This window comes from Vombatus ursinus, unplaced genomic scaffold, assembly GCF_900497805.2.
Source record: "Vombatus ursinus unplaced genomic scaffold, bare-nosed wombat genome assembly UNPS02014779.1, whole genome shotgun sequence".
NCBI lineage: Eukaryota > Metazoa > Chordata > Mammalia > Diprotodontia > Vombatidae > Vombatus > Vombatus ursinus.
Window position 1 is genome coordinate 14867774 of NW_020954557.1, and position 19625 is coordinate 14887398.

General features: G+C 37.1%; 1 protein-coding gene across 6 annotated transcripts in view; it reads right to left on the reverse strand.

Moving 5' to 3' along the window:
• SLC39A10 (solute carrier family 39 member 10) overlaps positions 1-19625 on the reverse strand; it is a 135690-nt gene that overhangs the window by 21205 nt on the left and 94860 nt on the right. For all 6 annotated transcript variants that reach the window (XM_027866027.1, XM_027866023.1, XM_027866024.1 and 3 more), the window contains exons 2-3: positions 14415-15427; positions 10065-10272 (exon numbers count right to left, since the gene is read on the reverse strand). In XM_027866027.1, the coding sequence (XP_027721828.1) occupies positions 10065-10272; positions 14415-15416 (1210 nt within the window). In that variant the 5' untranslated portion in view covers positions 15417-15427. The remainder of the gene's footprint in view (positions 1-10064; positions 10273-14414; positions 15428-19625) is intronic.

Below are 19625 nucleotides of genomic sequence, written 5' to 3' on the forward strand. Positions count from 1 at the left end.
CTGCATGCTCCTCCCCCTAGAGATCAGTTCCAGGTGGGTGGTCAGGAAGTAACTGATTGGGTCCATTGAAACTAACTTACCTCATATAGTTTAAGTGATTACCTCTCCTCAACCTTCAACTATCAGGGTCCTAAGAAGCAGCTGTCTGCATTGCCCTTTTGGCTAACACAGATATCGACCAAGCTTCAATTCCCATAATTGTATACAACTACACAGTTGTCATTACAATGTCCAGATGTTGTCTCAACAATAAGAAGTTTGTAAAACAAAGTTAGCTCATTTTAGGCATATTTACTCTGCAAAGCAGAGTTTATTAGTTGGAAGCATTACTACCACAAATGAAACATACATATGCAGAACCTATCAAAAACAGGGTTTGATTTACAGAGGGATAGCTGCCAAAGCAAGAAATGTTCAGTAGCACCAGTCTTAACTAAGCAGGGAGTGTGCCTGTTCCCAGTTCACTATTCTAAGCAGAACACACCAGCAGCACCCACCCCCAAATACCATTTAGTGTCATGACTGAGGCTTGATTCATTTTTATTTGGCAATCTTCTTTGTGGTTAGAAGATAAGGACTTTCTAATCCTAATTTACAAATGGGAAAATAATGGGAGCATAAGAAAGAGCTTGTCTCTAGTTTTGTGCCCACCTGGATAAAAAAAAAAAAACAAAACCCTTAATGATAAGGTACAATAATAAGGTATCCAGTTCAGGAATTCTCTCCTGAAGTCTTAGATCATAGATTTGAATAAACAACCACACCGAATATAGCTGAAGCAGGTTCAGAATTTTGGGGCCATCTTGGTTACTGTCTGGTCTCATCAGCATAAGTTCTAGATTTATCTCACTGAGTTTTGGAAATCTAATATATCCATTTCTGTGGTTCTTGGAAAAGACTTTAGAGAGGAGTCTTTTCTCAAGAACAGTGACTCTGGCTCAGAGACAGAAACTGTGGCCAAACTATTGAGGGCTTTGAGACAAACATTAGGCAATAACGGCTAGCATTTAGCACTTTAGGGTTTACAAAGTATTTTATACATGTTATCTCATTTGATCTTTACAACAACCCTATGAGGTAAATTTATTATCCTCATTTAATAGATGAGAAAACAAAGGTTAAGAAAGGTTAAATGACTTGCTCAAAGTCCCAGTGGTAATACGTGCCTGAGGCAGAATATGAACTCAGGTCTTCTAACTTTAAAATATAATACTCAATCCACCACAATATGCCACTGAGTTACCTCCAGGTTACAAGCTCTACAACAGAGATGGCCCAACTAGTTTAAAATGTAATTGGGAAATGTTTAACAATAAAAATATAATACAACATAGGTAATGTTAATTTGAGGTTTTCTTAGTGAGTATGTCACCCACAGGGATCTGTTTCTACTTGAATTTAATATTATAGCTCTAGAATATCTAGGAAAAGTCTCTGGAACACGAGAATTAGAACCTAATGTACCTCTATCAGCCCTTGGGAATATGGGTGTTCTGGGGAATTCTAGATTGTTGCAGAAGAGTCAAAGAATGTTGACTATTGGGCACAGGGTATGAAGGACCACACAACCAAGTAGCTCTAAGGACAACATGGGGATCATTATTAGATCTGTAGATAGCAAATGCAGGCAAGTTCATTCCTCCAACAGTCACCCTGTAAATTTAAAAGACAACTTTACCTCTCTAGAGATTAAAAACCCAGGCAACTAGGCAATGCGTGGCATAAAACTTTTAGTGCAAACCAAAACCTCCCTCCATTCCCCCAAAAATGAAAAACCAGTTAGCACACATGAAATCAGTATAGAGTCCATTAGGGCCTATCTATCTACACACTAACACCAGTATGCACCTGAATGCCACAATGAGTCACATCATGGCTTGGGTTAAGTATATAAGTAAAATTTAAGCTAGAAGAATTTAATAATGGCAGGAAGTCAACAAACAAGGGTTATGGATCATGTGGCTCACCAGAGCAAATCACAAGATAACTGAGAACTTCTGACCTAGCACAAGAGAACTTACCCTTCACTTAGAAGGGGCAGGACTTAGCTACAATATAGGTCTTGAGATTCCCAGGGCTGTGGCAAGGTATTGCCTCTGCTGGGTTCCCTGGGTCAGGGAAAATTGCTTTAATGAGTATTTAAGCTTTTTCCTATCTAAAATCCTGGAGAACCAGGAGAAAAGATTGGCCCTGAATCTGTGAAATTTGGTAGGTGTGGTGTCCAGGTCATGCAGTCCCAAGCAGTCAGTAGAGCTTAATTCCTTTAGTCTTCATTGGAGTAAAGGCTAAGGAGCATGTAAGAAGGCCATGCTTGGCAAGATGACCACACAAGTTTTGAATGATATAAAAGAATGCAGGCGCAACAGAAGCAGAGCTCTGTGGCTCCAAGGCAACACCTTCTTTTTATATACATCCTGAATGGTTCTAGATCTGTGATGAAATTCTCCCAGTTATTCACTGTAGAGGACGGTGAGTAAGATAACAAGTTAAAAGACAAAGCATGTCTATGAGTTAAAAAGTTATTTCCAAATTTGCCTTCTCTTTGAATTGCTGCAACAAACCAAGCTCGACAAATTTACAACAGCAAAAAAAAAAAAAAAAAAAAAAAAGAGGAGGAAGAAGAAGATGATTCAGAGAGATTGAATGACAGAACTATGACCCAGTATGCATATTCCTCAGTCCAAACTTCCCATCTTAGGGGGTCTATTCTTATGCTAATCAAGTCCAGTTTATGGCAAGTTCTGTACATGTATATTTCATTTATGGGACTGGGTGACAATTAACTACTGATACTTACAACTAACAGACACTTTCTACTTTGCATAATATACCTAAAAGTGAGTTAATTCAACAATTAGACTTTGTTTTATATGGTTCTTAAAGCTCTTGCCATTATACTCCACTGCTTCCTTCAGTGTAATTTTCCATTCTTTGAAATATGAAGAAAAACTCATAGAATAAAACCTCCTAGAACCAGAGGGCAAAGTAGAAATAGAGAAAATCAACTAGTCACTTCCTGGAAACAAAACAAAACAAAACAAAAACCCAAAATGAAAACTCCCAGGAACATCAGAGCCAAAATCTAGAACTTACAGGTCAAAGAAAAAATAGAGCAAGCTTCTAGAAAGAATCCAAGCACTGAGAAGACACAATCAAGATTTTACAAAATTTAGCAGCTACCATTATAAAGGAGCAGATAATTTCAATTATGCTATTACAGAGGGCAAAGGATATGGGCTTACAGGCAAGAATAACTTACCCAGCAAAATGGAATATAATGCTACAGGGGAAAAAAATGGACTTTTAGTGATATAGAGGACTTCCAAGAATTCCTGATGAAAAGACCCACGCTGTGTTAAACTTCGAAGTTTCAAACAAAAAAGTTAAAAGAAATATTAGAAAGGTAATCAGGAATGAATAATGATCAGGGACTAACCAAGTATAAACTGCTTACATTCAAATATGGAGAGATGATACACATATCTCCTCTGACCCCAATCAACATCAGAGCTCTAATTAGACAAAGCTTGGGAATGGTTCTATTATGTCTTGATCTTAAAGAGAGGAATGGAAAGAGAGAAGATGTTGCAGAGAAAGAACTGTTAGGGAAAATTATCTCACAAAATCAGTGTGTACAAGTAGACAAACAGAGGAGGGGCAGGAGTGGAGGGGTGGGAGAACAGCTGATGCTTTAACCTCACTCTCATCTGAAATGGTTAATGAAAGGATGAATACACATAACCACACACATAGAGTTGGGTATTGATCTACATTTCACTTTTCAGGGAAATGGGAGGGAAAGGAAAGAAAGAGGAAGGGGGAATTAAAGAGAGGGTAGGTTAAGGGGACGGACAGAATGTTATTCAGTCATTTGACCCCATTTGGGGTTTTCTTGGTAGAGATACTGGGAGTGGTTTGCCTTAATTATAGATGAGGAAACTGAGGCAAACAGGGTTAAGTGACTTGCCCAGGGTCACACAGCTAGTAAGTATATGAGGCCAGATTTGAATACAGATGAGACTTCCTGACTCCAGGTCCAGCATTCTTTCCACTGTACCACCTAGCTGCCTAAAGGGAAGGTTTAGTCCTAAACAAAGCAAACTCTAAAGATAACAAAATATCTATAGTTCTTTTTGAGGTGTCAAAGAATGGTAATCTGAGGCACTTCTTATAAATCGGGTAATGTATAAACAAGTTAAGGTAAATAAATGTGATAGAATGCTATTGTATTTTAAAAAATGATTAAGGAGATGATTTCAAAGAAAACTAGCAGACTATTATGAACTGATCAGAGTGAAAAGAACCAGCAAAACAATTAATACTATGACAACAAAACCATAAAGGTAAAAAACTTTGAAAGAATTAGAAACTCATTAGCATAATGACCAATCACCATGCCCAAGCATTAATGACATGCTAACCCACGTCCTGATAGAGGGTTAAAGGACTAAGAGAACAGAATGAGATAAATATTCTTTTGGACAAGGCTGATAACGGACATTTGTTTTGATTGACTATATATGCTGTACCTGGTTTTGTTTTTCTTTATTTCTCAGTGGGGGGGAATATTGGGCTGAGAAGGTGGAAAGGTGGTTTTTTGCTGAGTGAAAACAATAAAATGTAATGTTTAAAAGAGAAAAAAAATAAAAGATTTAGCAACTGATTAGATATGGGAATGGGGGAGGGAGAAGGTGCAAGTGAGCTAGAAGGGACCTTTACTATAGAACAAAATCTTTTTTTTTTTTTTTTTTTTTTTTTGTAGCTGAGAAAATGGAGGCCTAGAGCAGGTCAGACAGATTAAGTAACAACTAGGATTTGAACCCAAGTTCTAACTCCAATTCTACCTATCTAAATGTTTTACCAAGTGAAAATGTTATAGAGTGACTTTAGAAAAAATTTCAATTGATAAATTAACTTAGGCAAATTAATGGTCTTAAAATAAATGAAAAATATTCAAAATACTTCAATACCTTTTTGTTACACCTCATGTAACGAAGAAATGTGGAAGTTAATATTTTGAAGCCAAATAAGGGGTTATGAAAGCCCTCATTTATGCCCAGCTTCAGTTGGCAGTCAGAAAAAGTGACAAACGTGGAGGCAGTGGTTATGGCAACTATCTGAGCCAATGCCAGAACAACCAGTCAATGAAATGCTTGGGGGTAATGGTAGGGGGAGGGCAGGGGCGGGCTCCAGGTTCATTTTGTGGCAAAATGATTCCTTCAAATATCAGCTAATTTTATTTTTAGACCTTTCCATCTAGTTGCCTTACTGGATAAAGTGTAGCTTCTATGAGGCAAGCAATGAAATTTGCCTAATTTTATTTTGTCTAACATTCAAAATTACTGTTGAATACATGCTAGATGAATTTTGAAAATTCATTAATTTTATACATGATGATTATAGGTAGAGAGAACAATATTTTTAAGTACTATGTTGTTGTTTTTTTAAATCCAGATATTCTTTTTAAAAAGTAAGAGTAAATTCATGTCTCTCAATAGTAAACTTTTTTTTACAGATAAGTGACCCATCACTTGTGGTTACTCAACTGCTGCATAAAGGCATAGGAGAATGAATTTTAGCCTTTTATTATCAAATGAAATCACTGTATTGCTTAGTAATAGTACTAATAATGTAATATCATCTAGCATTTACATAGCACTTTGCAAAGATTTGTGAAGCACTTTGCAAATACTATCTTATTTCATCCTGACAACAACCCTGGGAGGTATACTGAGAGGTAATATAACAATATATTATCTTATTTTATAGATAAGGAAACTGAAGCCAAGGGAGGCTGTGGCTTGCAATTGGTCAAAGAGCTAACTGGTGTCTGGGGCTGGATCTGAACGTGGGTATTTCAGACTCCTATTCACTTACTCCTATTCACTGTACCACCTAACAGCTTTAGTCTAGTCAGTACATGAAAAAATTGAAGTTTATACTTGCAGGTAATCACATACAATGTCAGAAGTAGGATTTGAATTCAGGTCTATATGACTCAAGTCCACTATGCTTGCTGCCCCTCTATAGTGCGTGGTCTCAATTAGGTGATAAGAAGTATTCTCTTATAAATGAAAAAACAAAAACAAAAAAAAAGAAGTGTCTGTGATATGCTAAGTGCTGGATTAGGTACTGAATGAGACAAGAAGTTGATTTAAGAAGATTCCGGTCAGGTAAGAGCCTAAAATCTGCTTGGGGTGAGGGTGAAGGGGGTGTTGAGGCAATCTGTGGTTAAGTGATTTGACAAGTTCAATAAGCTAGTAAGCATCCCAGGTTGAATTTGAATTCAGGTCCTCCTGACTCCAGGGCCAGTACTCTACCACAGCACCATCTAGCTGCCCCTATACTTTCTAAGATAAAGACAACAATTCATTTTTCCCAGAAATGACAGTGGCTTATAGGCAATAAATAACTGTGCTTTTTGTCATTTTTAAAAAACCTACCTTAGTATACATACTAGTAAAAGTTGCAATAAAGGTAATTAATTGTCCCTGCAGATCTGGTTGGGCCTCAGTAAAGCATTTAATAAATGCTTTTTGTTGACCAACTCACTTTTAAAAAGATGATCATTTTACATAAAGGAAAATAAGTAATGCCCCTCTACTAGATGTCACTTTTTAAAACTAGAAATTGCCTATGCACTTAGATTTCAAGGTAATGAATTTATATAGGTTGATAATCCATCTAAAAACATGCAATACATGAGTGTAGTATGCGATTTATGTGTAGATACACATTTAGTATATCTTCTAAAGAACCCTGAGGGTCTTCCCCTCCTAGACTGATTCTTTTGAGCAGGCAAACTAGGCCATCTTTTCCCTCATTTCTTATGCAGCCTGAAATCAATGAATGAGCTATTACCACAAACAGACCTGGGAAAGACCTTAGCTTAAAAAGATCAAGGTCTCCCAATGCATCCAGTGCTATCACCTATGTCTTGCCACTGGACCCAGATGACTCTGGAGGAGACAATGAGGCTGATGACTTTGCACTGCCCTGCTTCATGTAATTCCAATTCACTTGCAAGTCAAGATATCACCCTCCTGATGTCATTGGTCCTCTTTGAGAACTAAGGACGAACAACAACAACAAAGAGCATACAGTAAGGACTGAAGATTAGTACAGAGCATCCACCTTATAGTCACACACAAAAACTGCCAGACTACAATCAGTCTAACTTCTAAGACAAAAAATTACAACTTACTATATTATTCACCTATCATAACTTGTTATAAGACTTGCCAGGTCTCTTGCACAAATTACAATTGTTTTGTTTTCTCTGTCTCATATACAAAACAAGGTTCCCCTTATTTCTTAAAATGGTTCCTCACTTACATTGGCTCCATTGCAGACCTATCAATTTACTTACTTTAAATTTATATTCATTTTAAATTAGATCTTACTTGCATCAAAAATGTTTTAAGGACTGACCAATTCTGAGGAAAGTCTTAATTTTTCTGGCAAACTTTTAGAGCCTCCAAGAAAGCAGATCTGCACCAACAAGTCAGGAAAATGAAGTGAAGAGAATTATTCCATATCTTTAATGTTTTCAAATGGCATTTAAATTACTATTCTAGTTTCTACATTTTAAGTTGTTTTTATTTGAATCTTGTCACTTATCTGGACATTTTAAGTAGACATTATAGATAATAAAAGCAAATCACTCTGTTCAAGTTGTTGGCTCAATTCTAATTTATCTGGTAAATAAGTGGGCAAAAAAAGTCTGTTTTCAGAAGTTTACCAAAGGAATAACATGTAGACTGAGTTCAACTAGCCAATGTTTCCTTTATTTGTACTCAAGATACCAGATGTAATTAAAAAAAAAGTGCTAAATGTCTACAACTAGCTTCACTTATTGTGCAAATTAGGTCACTTAAAACGTTCAAGATCTTCAAGCTTAGTTATTCGCCAACTCCCTTTCTCATTATCTAGATAGAAAATGCATTCTTTTAAAAAGGAGAGCTCATCTGTGGAAACTTTCTAATTAACTTGGTTCAAAGCATGTGCAATATGACAGCTTTCTTCACTGTTTCAGCATTTTAATTGGCAGAAAATGCTTAGCGGCCTTTTCACAGCCCCCCCCCCCCCTTGGTAATTAAGCTAGGGTCAACTCTATGACTAAATGAGTCTATCTTGTGAAACAAACGATTTGCTTTCATTGGCAGCATAGAGTGTATTTGGTTTACAGCAGTCTTTGAACAAAGTTAATGAGGTAGTAGCTGTGTTACTATAAGAGATTTATATAGAACAAGTTAACCTTTCTTAATGATGCAGCAGTCATTAAAAATAATTACTTGCAGGGCATTCTCTAGCAATTATTAACATCTATCAGGACAATTAATTCAAGCTTCATTTCTGAAAATGCTAATAAGCAACTGCAAATGAATAATCAATATTCACTATTAGTAATATATTTGTTTTCAGAACAAGAACAGTTTCTTTTAATTCTTTTCACAGTGTAATAGCTGTTAATACTAAGTCCATTCAAGCATCAGTCAAAAGCTTCATAAGCATGTATGGATTAAGGCAATATTACATAGTAAATGTTAATTAGAAAATCATAATTCATCACTGACATCAAAGCAATGAGTTAGAACTTTTAAAATTTATTTTGTTTCCTAAAAATAAGGAGACTGGGGAGAGAGAAGGGTAGGGAAGAAAAGGCTGTTAATATCTAGAAGAGGGAGGAGAAAGGACTGTCTTTTCACATTGAATGAGAAAAACAAACTATATGATTAAAGAAACTTCCAAAGAACTCTCCACAAGGCCTGTCCCCATGTTCCTGCTGTAAACAGGATCAAATGCTTTTCCTGAAATTCTGCCTCTTGCTGTTTGCAAACACTAGCCTAGGAAGCCTCCCTTCACTCTCCAAAATTCCCAAAAGAATTAGGAGAGAAAGCAAGCAGCCCCAACTCAAGATCACAGTTTACAATCCATTGATTAAAAACTATTCTTCTTTACTCCTGCTTTTTCAACTCTCCAGATCTTTAAGAATCTTACAAGATCCTAAACTTTACTTACCAAGAGGGTACCTGCCTGCCCGCCCTTCAATCTAGACCAGGGATTCAGCTTATCTACCCAGATTTGTGGTACTTGGTTACTGTCTGCTTCTAATGACTGACCTCCTCTAGATATTCAATTCTGCTGGTTTCCATCTTCTCTGTTCACTCAACCTCTGGGAATGACACACTTTAAAAATTCTCTATTATTTATGCATGTGTTCTTATTCTATAATAAAAATATTACTTCAAAATTTCATTTCAAGGCTTAAGAAATGCCTTTTCAATCCTATTATAAAGAATTTGTATACAACCTATTTTAATTTTACTGACTTCACATCCTACTTTAATCTTCACCTTTCTAAATTCAGGTCTTAATCTTAAATCTTCAGGTGCTGTATTTGGGCAATACTAGGGGAAATAATATTACAGAAAGTTCAGAGAAATTAATGTCTTAGGTCAAGTGACCCCATTAGGAGAGCTTCAAAACATTACAGTAGGGCAGAGTTATAATGTGTTATGAGGAAATGTTGATCATGCAATTTTATGCAAGGTAAACATGTATTTAACAATTAAGAAAAATTATCCTCATAACTGAACTCCTCTAAAGGATCTCAGTTTTAAACTGTTTGATCCAGAATACCTCTTTCTCCTAACCCTTTGTTTCCTATCTATAAATCAGTTCTCTAGCTATGAAAAAACTTTGCCTATATCAAAGTTACTTGATTTTTAAAAATAACCTTTGTATTAGAATCAGAGCTTGATCATTCTCTCATCTCCATTCCATTTCCCTCCCCTTGATAGGCATTACTGATGAAGAGCAGAGCCTGAGCTTAGCAGTGCCTGGTACACAGTAGGTACTTAATAAATGCTTAATGTCTTGACTTAAACAAAGCTCTGGCCCAGTTGAGGTAAGCATATGGTCAACTTTCCCCGGTACAAAATACACACAGACCCTGATTAAGAAAAATCAAATGCAAAGCTTTGCTTAAAACAATAAAAATACATAGGGATATATTTTAATTAGGATAAATGAATAATACACACATAGAGAGTCTTTCTTACCTGATGCACCTATATTTGCCTTATCTGAAGAGAACATGTTTTTATCCTTGTTGATATCTTCCAGTAGGTGTTCATCAAAATGCTCAATACAAAGTCTGCTGTCAATTTGATACAACAACGCAGGACAAAGATACGTAAAGAGATCAGGAGAAATTGGAGTGTTGGCCCCATGACCATAACATCGTAATAACTGGGTAACATTCAAACACTGCGAAGAAATAAACCCATTTCAATATATAAAAAACACTATTAAGAAAAAGAAAAAGCTAATTGGGTATCTATTATAAATGTAAACTGTGACAGGAATTACATTCCTGTAATTCTTAGTATTAGTAGTATTATCATAAATTCAAAATGTCAAATGCTCAGCTGTACAACAGACTGAATAAAAATCTGTGGAAAGCATTTCAGTTTTTCTGCTATAAACATATAAAAAATAACATCTGCTGCTAAAGTCTTCTCAAGGGATGGTATATCAGCACAATTGCCCTGGGTGCGAAGCACTGACTGACTACAAGGCAGCAGCAGGAGAAAAGATGGCTCCACCAACTGCAATCTATCCGTGAAAAAACACGAAGATAAAGCAGATGGATTATCCTTGTCCTTCAGAACTGTCTTTACCATGTTGTTCCCAGGTGCTAAGGCCTTTTTTGCACTTACAAACATCACTGTATGCTTGCCAGGTGATCCTTGGACCATACCTTTAAGCATCGCATACTACTTGTATACTCAAGGAGTAAAAAGTGAAAGAGCATTCTCAACCAAGGGTGACAACACACTTGATTGTAATTCTGCTTCAAGAACTTCTTTATTTAATTAAAGTAGCATATTTACCTCAAATGTTAGGGCATTCACATGGACAAAAAAAATTCTAAAATACAGAAAAGTGACATTAAAAGAGTTTATCAGCATAGGTATGCCTTTAAAGCAATGAATATTTCTTAATGAACAGGTAAGAAAATGCCAGGGAAAATTTGAAAACTGACTCAAAACTGGGCATCCTCCCTCTCCTCTTAAAAATCTTCCAGTAAAAGACCTTGCCCTAGTTACAATGTGCCTTGGGAGTAAAAAGGCCAGTGCTATGAACTAATAGCTTGAATTTGGATCCAGATCAGCTACTGAACACCAGGATGCAAAGGGTTTTGAAACCACTGAAAAGAGAGGAATTAAAAGTAATTCATGGAGAAAAAAGGTTTTCCTCAAGAAATCTGCCTGAGAAGGACAAGTGAGATAGAGGATAATATTTAGTGAGCATTTCCACGAGTAGGAGAGCCATGGGTATGTTTGTAGGTAGCAGGAAGGATCCAAGAGTTGGTTCTAATACTAACCTAATACTCTACTCACATACAATGTTCATAAACACTTAGGAAAAAGAGCCAGCAGAGGTTAGTCACTAAAAGCCAAGTAGCTTTTTAGATGTTCTGAAATTTTTCAAATGGATAAACTATATAAAAGCATGGGGATTTTTTATCTTTCTTTTTAAATCGGTTAGAAGTTTCCAGTGAGGAACTCCATCACATTGGCATTGGAACACTACTACCCATGGCTCACAGACAGGACTTTAAGCCAGGTCTGCCTAACTTCAAGGACAGCCCCCTCTCTATGCCATACAACTTTACTTTGTATATAATTAAAAACCAAACCAAACCAAACCAAAAACCCCTAGTTTTTTCAAATCTCTGGAAAAGCCCAACCTTGAATACTCTCATCTGCCTCCTTTGCCTTTGCAGGAAAAAATGGAGAAGAATATTAAACTGTGCTGATTGGATCCACTGCAAATGTTACCTAATCTCAACTGGGCTTTCATTGCAACAAAACGATTTATTTTTGTTGTTCAATCATTTCAGTCTCGTCTTGATTCTTTATGACCCCATCTGGGGTTTTCTTGACAAAGATACTAGAGTGGTTTGCCATTTCCTTCTCCAGCTCATTTTTGCAGATGAGGAAACTGAGGCAAATAGGGTTAAAGTGGTTTGCCCAGGATCACACTACTAGAAGTGTCTTCCTGAGGCCAGATTTGAACTCAGGAAGATGAGTCTTCTGACTCCAAGCCCAGCACATTACCCACTGCACCACCTAGCTGCTCCACTCTAATCAATTTACTATTCCACTCCCTGGACTGTTTAAATCTTCTCTTATCTCAAGTCTCTCACAGTACCTACTCTCCCCACAACCTCTCAGCTGAGAGCCTCATCTCATACATACATATAATTTTAAATAAAGTTTTGTTGTATTTTAAAATGTAAGAACCATTCTTAGTTCACAGGCTGCACAAAAATAAGTGTCTCATCCCTGGTCTAGACAAGTAATAAATGCAATAAATCAAGCCCTGTTTTGTAGCACTGCTGATTTCCCACTTAAGCTGGGTCCAGCATATCCCTAGCCAAAATGCCTAACTAGATTCTGCTATTCATCCTCTATCTCTCTACTTCCCAGCTAAATTCCTTGAGAAAGTCTTCTATACTAGCTGCTTCTGCTTCCTTTTCTCTCAGTGGCTTCGGTTTAAACCCACTGCAGTCTGGCTTCAGACCTATCATTCAAGTAAAACTGCCCTTCCCAAAGTTACCAACAATCAATTTATTATTAAATTTAATGACTTTTTCTCAGCCCTCTTCATTAATGGCTGCATTTAACACTGCTGATCACCTTTCCCTCCTGCCTCACTCTGTCTTCCAGTCTTGAGGATACTTCTCTCTCGATTCTCTTCCCATTTGCCTGACAATTCCTTCTCAATCTTCTTTGCTACATCTTCATTCATGTCATGCTCACTAACTCTGCGTGCACCCTCCCAAAACCCCAAGACTTTTTCATTAGACTGTGAGGTCCTTGAATACATGGACTGTTTTTGTCTTTTTTCTGAATCCCCAGGGCTTAGCACAATGCCTGGCCTGTATAGTAAGTGCTAAACAAATACTTGTTGATTTGACTCCTTCCTTAGTGCTGTTCTTTTTCCCCCCTCTATACTACACTGGTAATCTCATCAGCTCCCATGGGTTCAATTATCATATCCATGCTGATGATTCCCAGGTGTATATATCTATCCCTAGTCTGAGATATAACGCTGCCTTACTAACTACCTTTTGGACACAAAGAATTAATGTACAGTATCTATCTCAAATTTAACATGTCCAAAGCAAAATTCATTTTAATCTTTCCCCTTAAAGTCCTTCCCTATTTCCACCTTCTATATTACTGTCAAGGGTACCACCAGCATCCTAATCACTTAGACTTCCAACCTCAGTGTGTCATCCTTAACTTCTCACTCTCATTCGCCCCAAATATCTAATGTGCTGCCAAATCGTGTCATTCCTACCTTTGCCACATCTCTCAAATGCCCCCTTCTCTCCCTTCGAACAGCCACAACCCTAATACGTTCTCTCATCACCTCCTGCCTAGATTACTACAATAGCCTTCTATGGCTATCAATGGCCTCCATGTCTCAAGGCTCCAGTTCATCCTCCAATCAGATGCTAAAGTGATCTTCCTGAAGCATAGGTTTTCTCATGACAACTCCCCTCTCCCCCCAACTCAAACTCCAGTGGCTCCTTATTACTACCAGGATCAAACATAAAGTTCTTTGCTTGGCATTTAAGCTACTCACAACCTGGACTTTTTCTGTATTATTTTTACTTTTCTTACATTTTACTCCCCTCCACACTCTACCATCTAGCTCTGTTGGCCTAATTGCTATTGCTCATACCAGACACTATCTCCTGTGTCTGTGCTTTACACTGTCTCCCACAACTGGGATGCTATACCTCCTCACTGCATCTTCTCTTCATTTCCCTGGTTTCTTTGAGACTCAGTTTGAATCTCACCTTTGGGAAAAGGCCCTTCTTGGTGCCCCTACCTGCTAATGCCTTTCCCTCTTAGATTACATTCTGCACAAATCATGTATGTAGTCATTTACATGGTCTCCCCCACCATGACAACATAAGCTACTGAAGACATGACTGTTTTTGCCTTTCTTTATATCCCCAGTGCCTAGAAAATAGTAAACACCTGATCAATCCTTCACTGACTGACAAATGAAAAACTAACAACTTGAAGCAAAAAAGTGGCATCAATAATACTTACATAGATAAGTTATACCTAGTGATATTAACTCTCCCCTTCCCCCCCAAAAAAATCTGGACCAAAGTATAAATGTTTAAATGGTAAGGAAACACATTCAGGAAAAATAAAAAATAAAGAATATATATTAAAGCTCTAACCTCTGATTCTCGTATTTTATTGGTTTTTGGAATTTTCTGTCAAAATATGAATGAACTACTATTGTGCTTTCTCTAACATCTTCGATTATTCAAATATTAAGAATAACCACTAGGAGGAGTCTCACTTCACACTTACCTCTTCATGATGATTATGATCCCTATGACTACGTGCTGAATAGACTGCATTTTTTTTCACACTGTTCTGCTTGTGTGGAGCTTCCCGCTTTTGAACATGCTGATGCTCATCTTCATTATGAGAATCAGGACCTTGGTGTCCGTGGCCATTGTGGCCATTATGGCCATTATCATGGCCATTATGCTCTTGAAGGTGTACATGATCATATTTGTGGACCCGATTATGCTCACGTTGTTCACCCTGAGAAGTTTCACTATTTTTCTTTCCTTTTCTTCTCTTCTTGGGTTTCCGAAGTTTAACTTCAACTTGCTCCTGAGTTGTGTTAGTCTCAGATGATGGTTCATGGCTTGGCTCTCCATGCTCACTGTGAGTCATGGAATCATTATGAGAGTGGTGTGTAGTGTTATGGTCAGGGTGATGATGCAGATGATGGTGGTGATGGGGGTGGTGATTACGGTCATGAGAACGTTTATTTTCAGATTTTACAGGTATTTCAGCTGTGTCTTTTTCTGGTTCACATCTGTGGTTTCTTTTTGATGTTCCACTAGTCCCAGTTTGATTTTCTGAATTAAAGTGATTATGGGAATGTTGATGGTTATGAGAGTGAAAATGTTTTCCTTCCTGAACTGCCAAAACATCTAAGTGAGAAACATGATCGTGGCCAATATCCTCATGATTAATCTCAACTACTTTTATCTCTCCAAGGCCCAAGCTTGTTAAAAGTTTCTCCAGACCAAAAAATGATAATCTTCCATTTTCACCATAACGAGCAAAAAGTTTTTCAATGTAGTATTTTTTTTCATTTTCAGCATCCGGCACTGAAAATTTACTTGCCTCCGATTCTGTTATACCACCATGGAGATATGGTGCCTCTGAGATCTGGTAATCATTATGGTTGTGATTGTGATGGTCATGCCCTTCCTCATGGCAGTGATTACACTGATGGAAAATAAAGGTCAGCAAACAAATGAGGCAAAATTTTGTGTGCATGTGTACCTTCATTTCTGATCTTCCTGAGAGAGGAGAGGGGTGGGGGGAGGGGAGGAAGAGAAAGAGAGAGAAAGAGAGGGACAGAGATTAATTTCCATTTATTAGAGAAATATTTTTTAAAAAAACCCATAGACCTTCTAATAACTATTTTTTAATTTATACAAATTTATACATTATACAAATTTAATTTATACAAATGCTTCTCCAGCATGCTGCTCCTTGTCGATCCTTTCTATATTCAATCCAGTATATACAGCTATTCCACTCCTCTATACTAAAAACCCTTCTTCTTTAACTTTACCTAGATATCACCTCCTCCTAAGAGTAATCTCACCTAACCAACACCAAATAGTAAAGTCTCACCCTGACCACAAGGTATTGCATTGCTATTTGTTGTTGAATGTTTATGCCATTTTTGCTTTTATATTATTTATTATAATAATGACATTCAATATCATAGGAACTTGACAACAAAAATCACTAATACAGGGCAGTCCCCAAATTATCAGTGTCTCATTTACATTCAGCCTTTACTTGGGTAAGATCCATATTGATTACTACAACCAGGTAGCAAACTGTGAAATCAATAGTTAGGTGAATAAATGTGGAATATCTCAGACAGACTGATATAGTATTCTACAGTCTGTATCAAATCCATTAAGTTAAAGGCTAAATAGCTGGTTGTGAATTCAAGGTAATGTACAGGTGACCATCACTATCATCAATCATTTGTTTTAAGACTTTATAAGAAATATAAAAACATAACTTTGTAAACTACTGAAAATTACCAAGGGTCATCAACTATAAGAAAGAATTAGTATTGTACAGTGCAAACAATTTTGGAGTGTAAGGACCTGGATTCAAATTCTACTGTTACCTACTATCTGTGTTGGTTTGTGGAAAGTCAGTTAACCTCTCCAAGTTTGTTTCCTCATTTGCAAAATGTGGGAATGGGGCTAGATAGCCTCTATAGTCTCTTCCAGCTCTAACACTATGATCTTATAATCTTATAAATGAAATTTTGTTGTTAGCTTTCAGTCATTTAGTCATGTACAACCTTGTGACCCCATTTTGGGGTTTTCTTGGCAAAGATACTAGAGTGGTTTCCTCTTTCCTTCTCCAGTTCATTTTACAGACGAAGAACTGAGGCAAACAGAGATAACTGACTTGCCCAGGGTCACACAGCTAATAAATGTCTAGTGGCCAGATTTGAACTCAAGGAGATGAGTCTTCCCAATTCTAAGCCCAGTGCTCTATCTACTGTGCCACATAGCTGCTTTATAAATGAAAAGGTCCATACAAATGAGAAAGGTCATGATGGATGAGTTTACTAATCATAAAATAATTAGTGTTCTAGAGCAACTAGAGTTCTATAAATATCTGGGATTTCCTTAGGCAAATGGGATTCAGTCACATAAACATTCTAAAACAAAAGCATTCCATTTATGTGTCAATACAATATTTAAGACTGTTTAATGGAGATAAAGAAAGTAAGGCAATAATGCATCAGCAACATCATTTATATTATAATTTTTAAAAACACTAATAAGAAATTAGAAGGTTCTGCAAACAGCGAAAGTCTTAGTGACAAAACATACTAAGTATAACCAAAAAGCTTCAGTTTGAGATATTATTTTGTTATATGAAGGTGATATTAATTATCAATAAACCTATTACTATCACATTACAAAATTAAAGGGCTATTTCTGTTGGAGCCTCTATAAATACCAATTAGGAATACAGGTTTTCTCAATTAGACCAAGGAAGGGGGGGCCTCAACTTCTCAATGTAAGCCATTCTATTTTTGGACAACTCTAATTATTAGGAAGTGTTTTGTGACAAGAAGCTTAAATTTTCCTCTTTGCAGCTTCCATACAATGCTCCTGGTTCAGTCCCGTGCGGCCAAATAGAACAAGTCTGTTTCTTCCTTCACAAGGCAGTCCTTGAGGAAAGCATGGCTTTCATGTCTCCTGAGTCTTCTTTTTCCTTTGGATATTCTCCAGCTTATTAATATCCTTCTTAAACTATGGTGCTCAAAATTGAACAGAATACTGAAGATGCAGTTTGATAAGGGCAGAGTACAATGGGATTATCAGCTCCCAATCCCTGTAAGATATGCCCTTCCTAATGCAGCCAAAAGACAGCATTAGCTTTTTTGGCTACCATATCACATTACTGAAACATATTGACCTTGCAGTTCACTAAAACCCTTAGCTTCTTTAAAGACCAATTGCTACTAAAGACCAATTGCTAACGATCTATGGCTCCCAGTGATCCATTCTATTCCATTCCATCCCATCCCATCACTGCCTCCCACAGATTGCCTCCACTATCATCCCTACCTTTTCACCTTCAACCTGTCTACTGGCCACTTCACCACTGCCTACAAACATGCCCATGGCTCTCTCATACTCTAAAAACCTTGACTGGATCTTTTCATCCCTGACAATTATCATTCCATATTTGTACCTTCTGTGGTTAAACTCATTGGGAAGGTTGTCTACAATAGGTACTTCTACTTCTTCTCCTCTCACTCTCTTAACTCTTTACAATCTGGCTTCTGACCTCATTCAACTGAAAGTGCTCTTGCTAAAGTTATTAATGATCTTTTAATTGGCAAATCCAATGGCCTTTTCTCAATCCTCATCTTTCTTTACCTCTCTACAGCCTCTGACACTACCAACCTCTTCCCTTTGGTACTATCTTCTCTGCAGGTTCTTGGGCATTCCCCTTCTCAGTTTCCTTTGATGGATCTTCATTCAGATCACACTTGTTAACAATGAATGTCTCATAAGGCTATCCCCTAATCCCTCTTCTTCTATACTACTTTACTAGTAATCACATCAATTCTTATGGATTCAATTACCATCTTTACTTTGATTTTCAAAACTATTTATCTAGCCCTAACCTCTCGGCTGACCTCCAATCTTCATCACCAATTGCCTATTAGACATCTCAAAGCGGATGTCCAGGAGACATCTTAAACTCAATATGTCCAAAACCAAACTCATTCATTATCTTTCCTCCCCACTTCCAAACCTATTAGTGGAGAGGGCAACAACATCCTCTCAGTTTCCCAGGTTCACAACCTAGATGTCGTCCTCAACTTCTCACTTCCTCTCACTACCAACTTCCAAATAAAATTTGTTGCCAAGGAAGCATGAAAAACCTGAAGTTTAGGATAGTGCTACCTCCATCCCAGGAGCAGGGCCCAAATTTAACATAAAAGTAAAGGTCAAGAAATAGGCTCAAAATGAGGGGGAAAAAAAAACTGTTGAAAGTTACTATAGGGGCAGGGAAGAAGACCAAAACACAAACTTGCAAGAGGACAAAAAAGTAAAAAAAAAGGCTATATGTGAATCCTCAAAGAAAAATGTGAATTGATGTCAGTCCCAAAAAGAACTGGAAGAGATCAAAAGGGATTTTTAAAATCCAGTAAGAGAGGTAAAAGAAAAATGGGGGCGAGGTGGGGGGAGCTGTGGGAATGAGAGTGATACAAAAGAATCATGAAAAAAAGAGTCAACAGTTTGGTAAAGAAAGCACAAAAATTGGGGAGGGGGGTGGAGATGTACAAAAAATGCACTAAAGAAAACAAGTCCTTAAAAAGTAGAGTTGGCCAAATGGAAAAGGAGGTACAAAAGCTCACTGAAGAAAATAATTCGAACTGGACAAGTGGAAGCTAAAGAATACATAAGACATTGAGAAACAATAAAACTAAGTCAAAAAATGGAAAAATTAGAAGAAAATGTACAATATCTCACTGGAAAAACATCTGACCTGCAAAATAGATCCAGGAGAGATAATTTAAGAATTATTGGACTACCTAAAAGTCATAACCAAAAGAAAGAGCCTAGCCATCATCTTTCAAGAAAATTATCAAGGAAAACTGTCCTGATATCCTTGAAGCAGAGAGTAAAATAGAAAAGTGAAAGAACCCACTGATCACTTTCTGAAAGAGATCCCAAAATGAAAACTTCCAAGAATATTACAGTCAAATTTCAGAACTCTCAGGTCAAGGAGAAAATACTTCAAGCATCCAGAAAGAAACAATTCAAATATAATGGAGCCACAATCAGGATTACACAAGATTTAGCAGCTTCTACATTAAAAGACTGGAAGGCAAAGGAGCTAGAATTACAATCAAGAATCACCTACCCAGCAAAATTGAATATAAGATCATCACTATTATCCAATATTGCACTAGAAATGCTAGCTATAGCA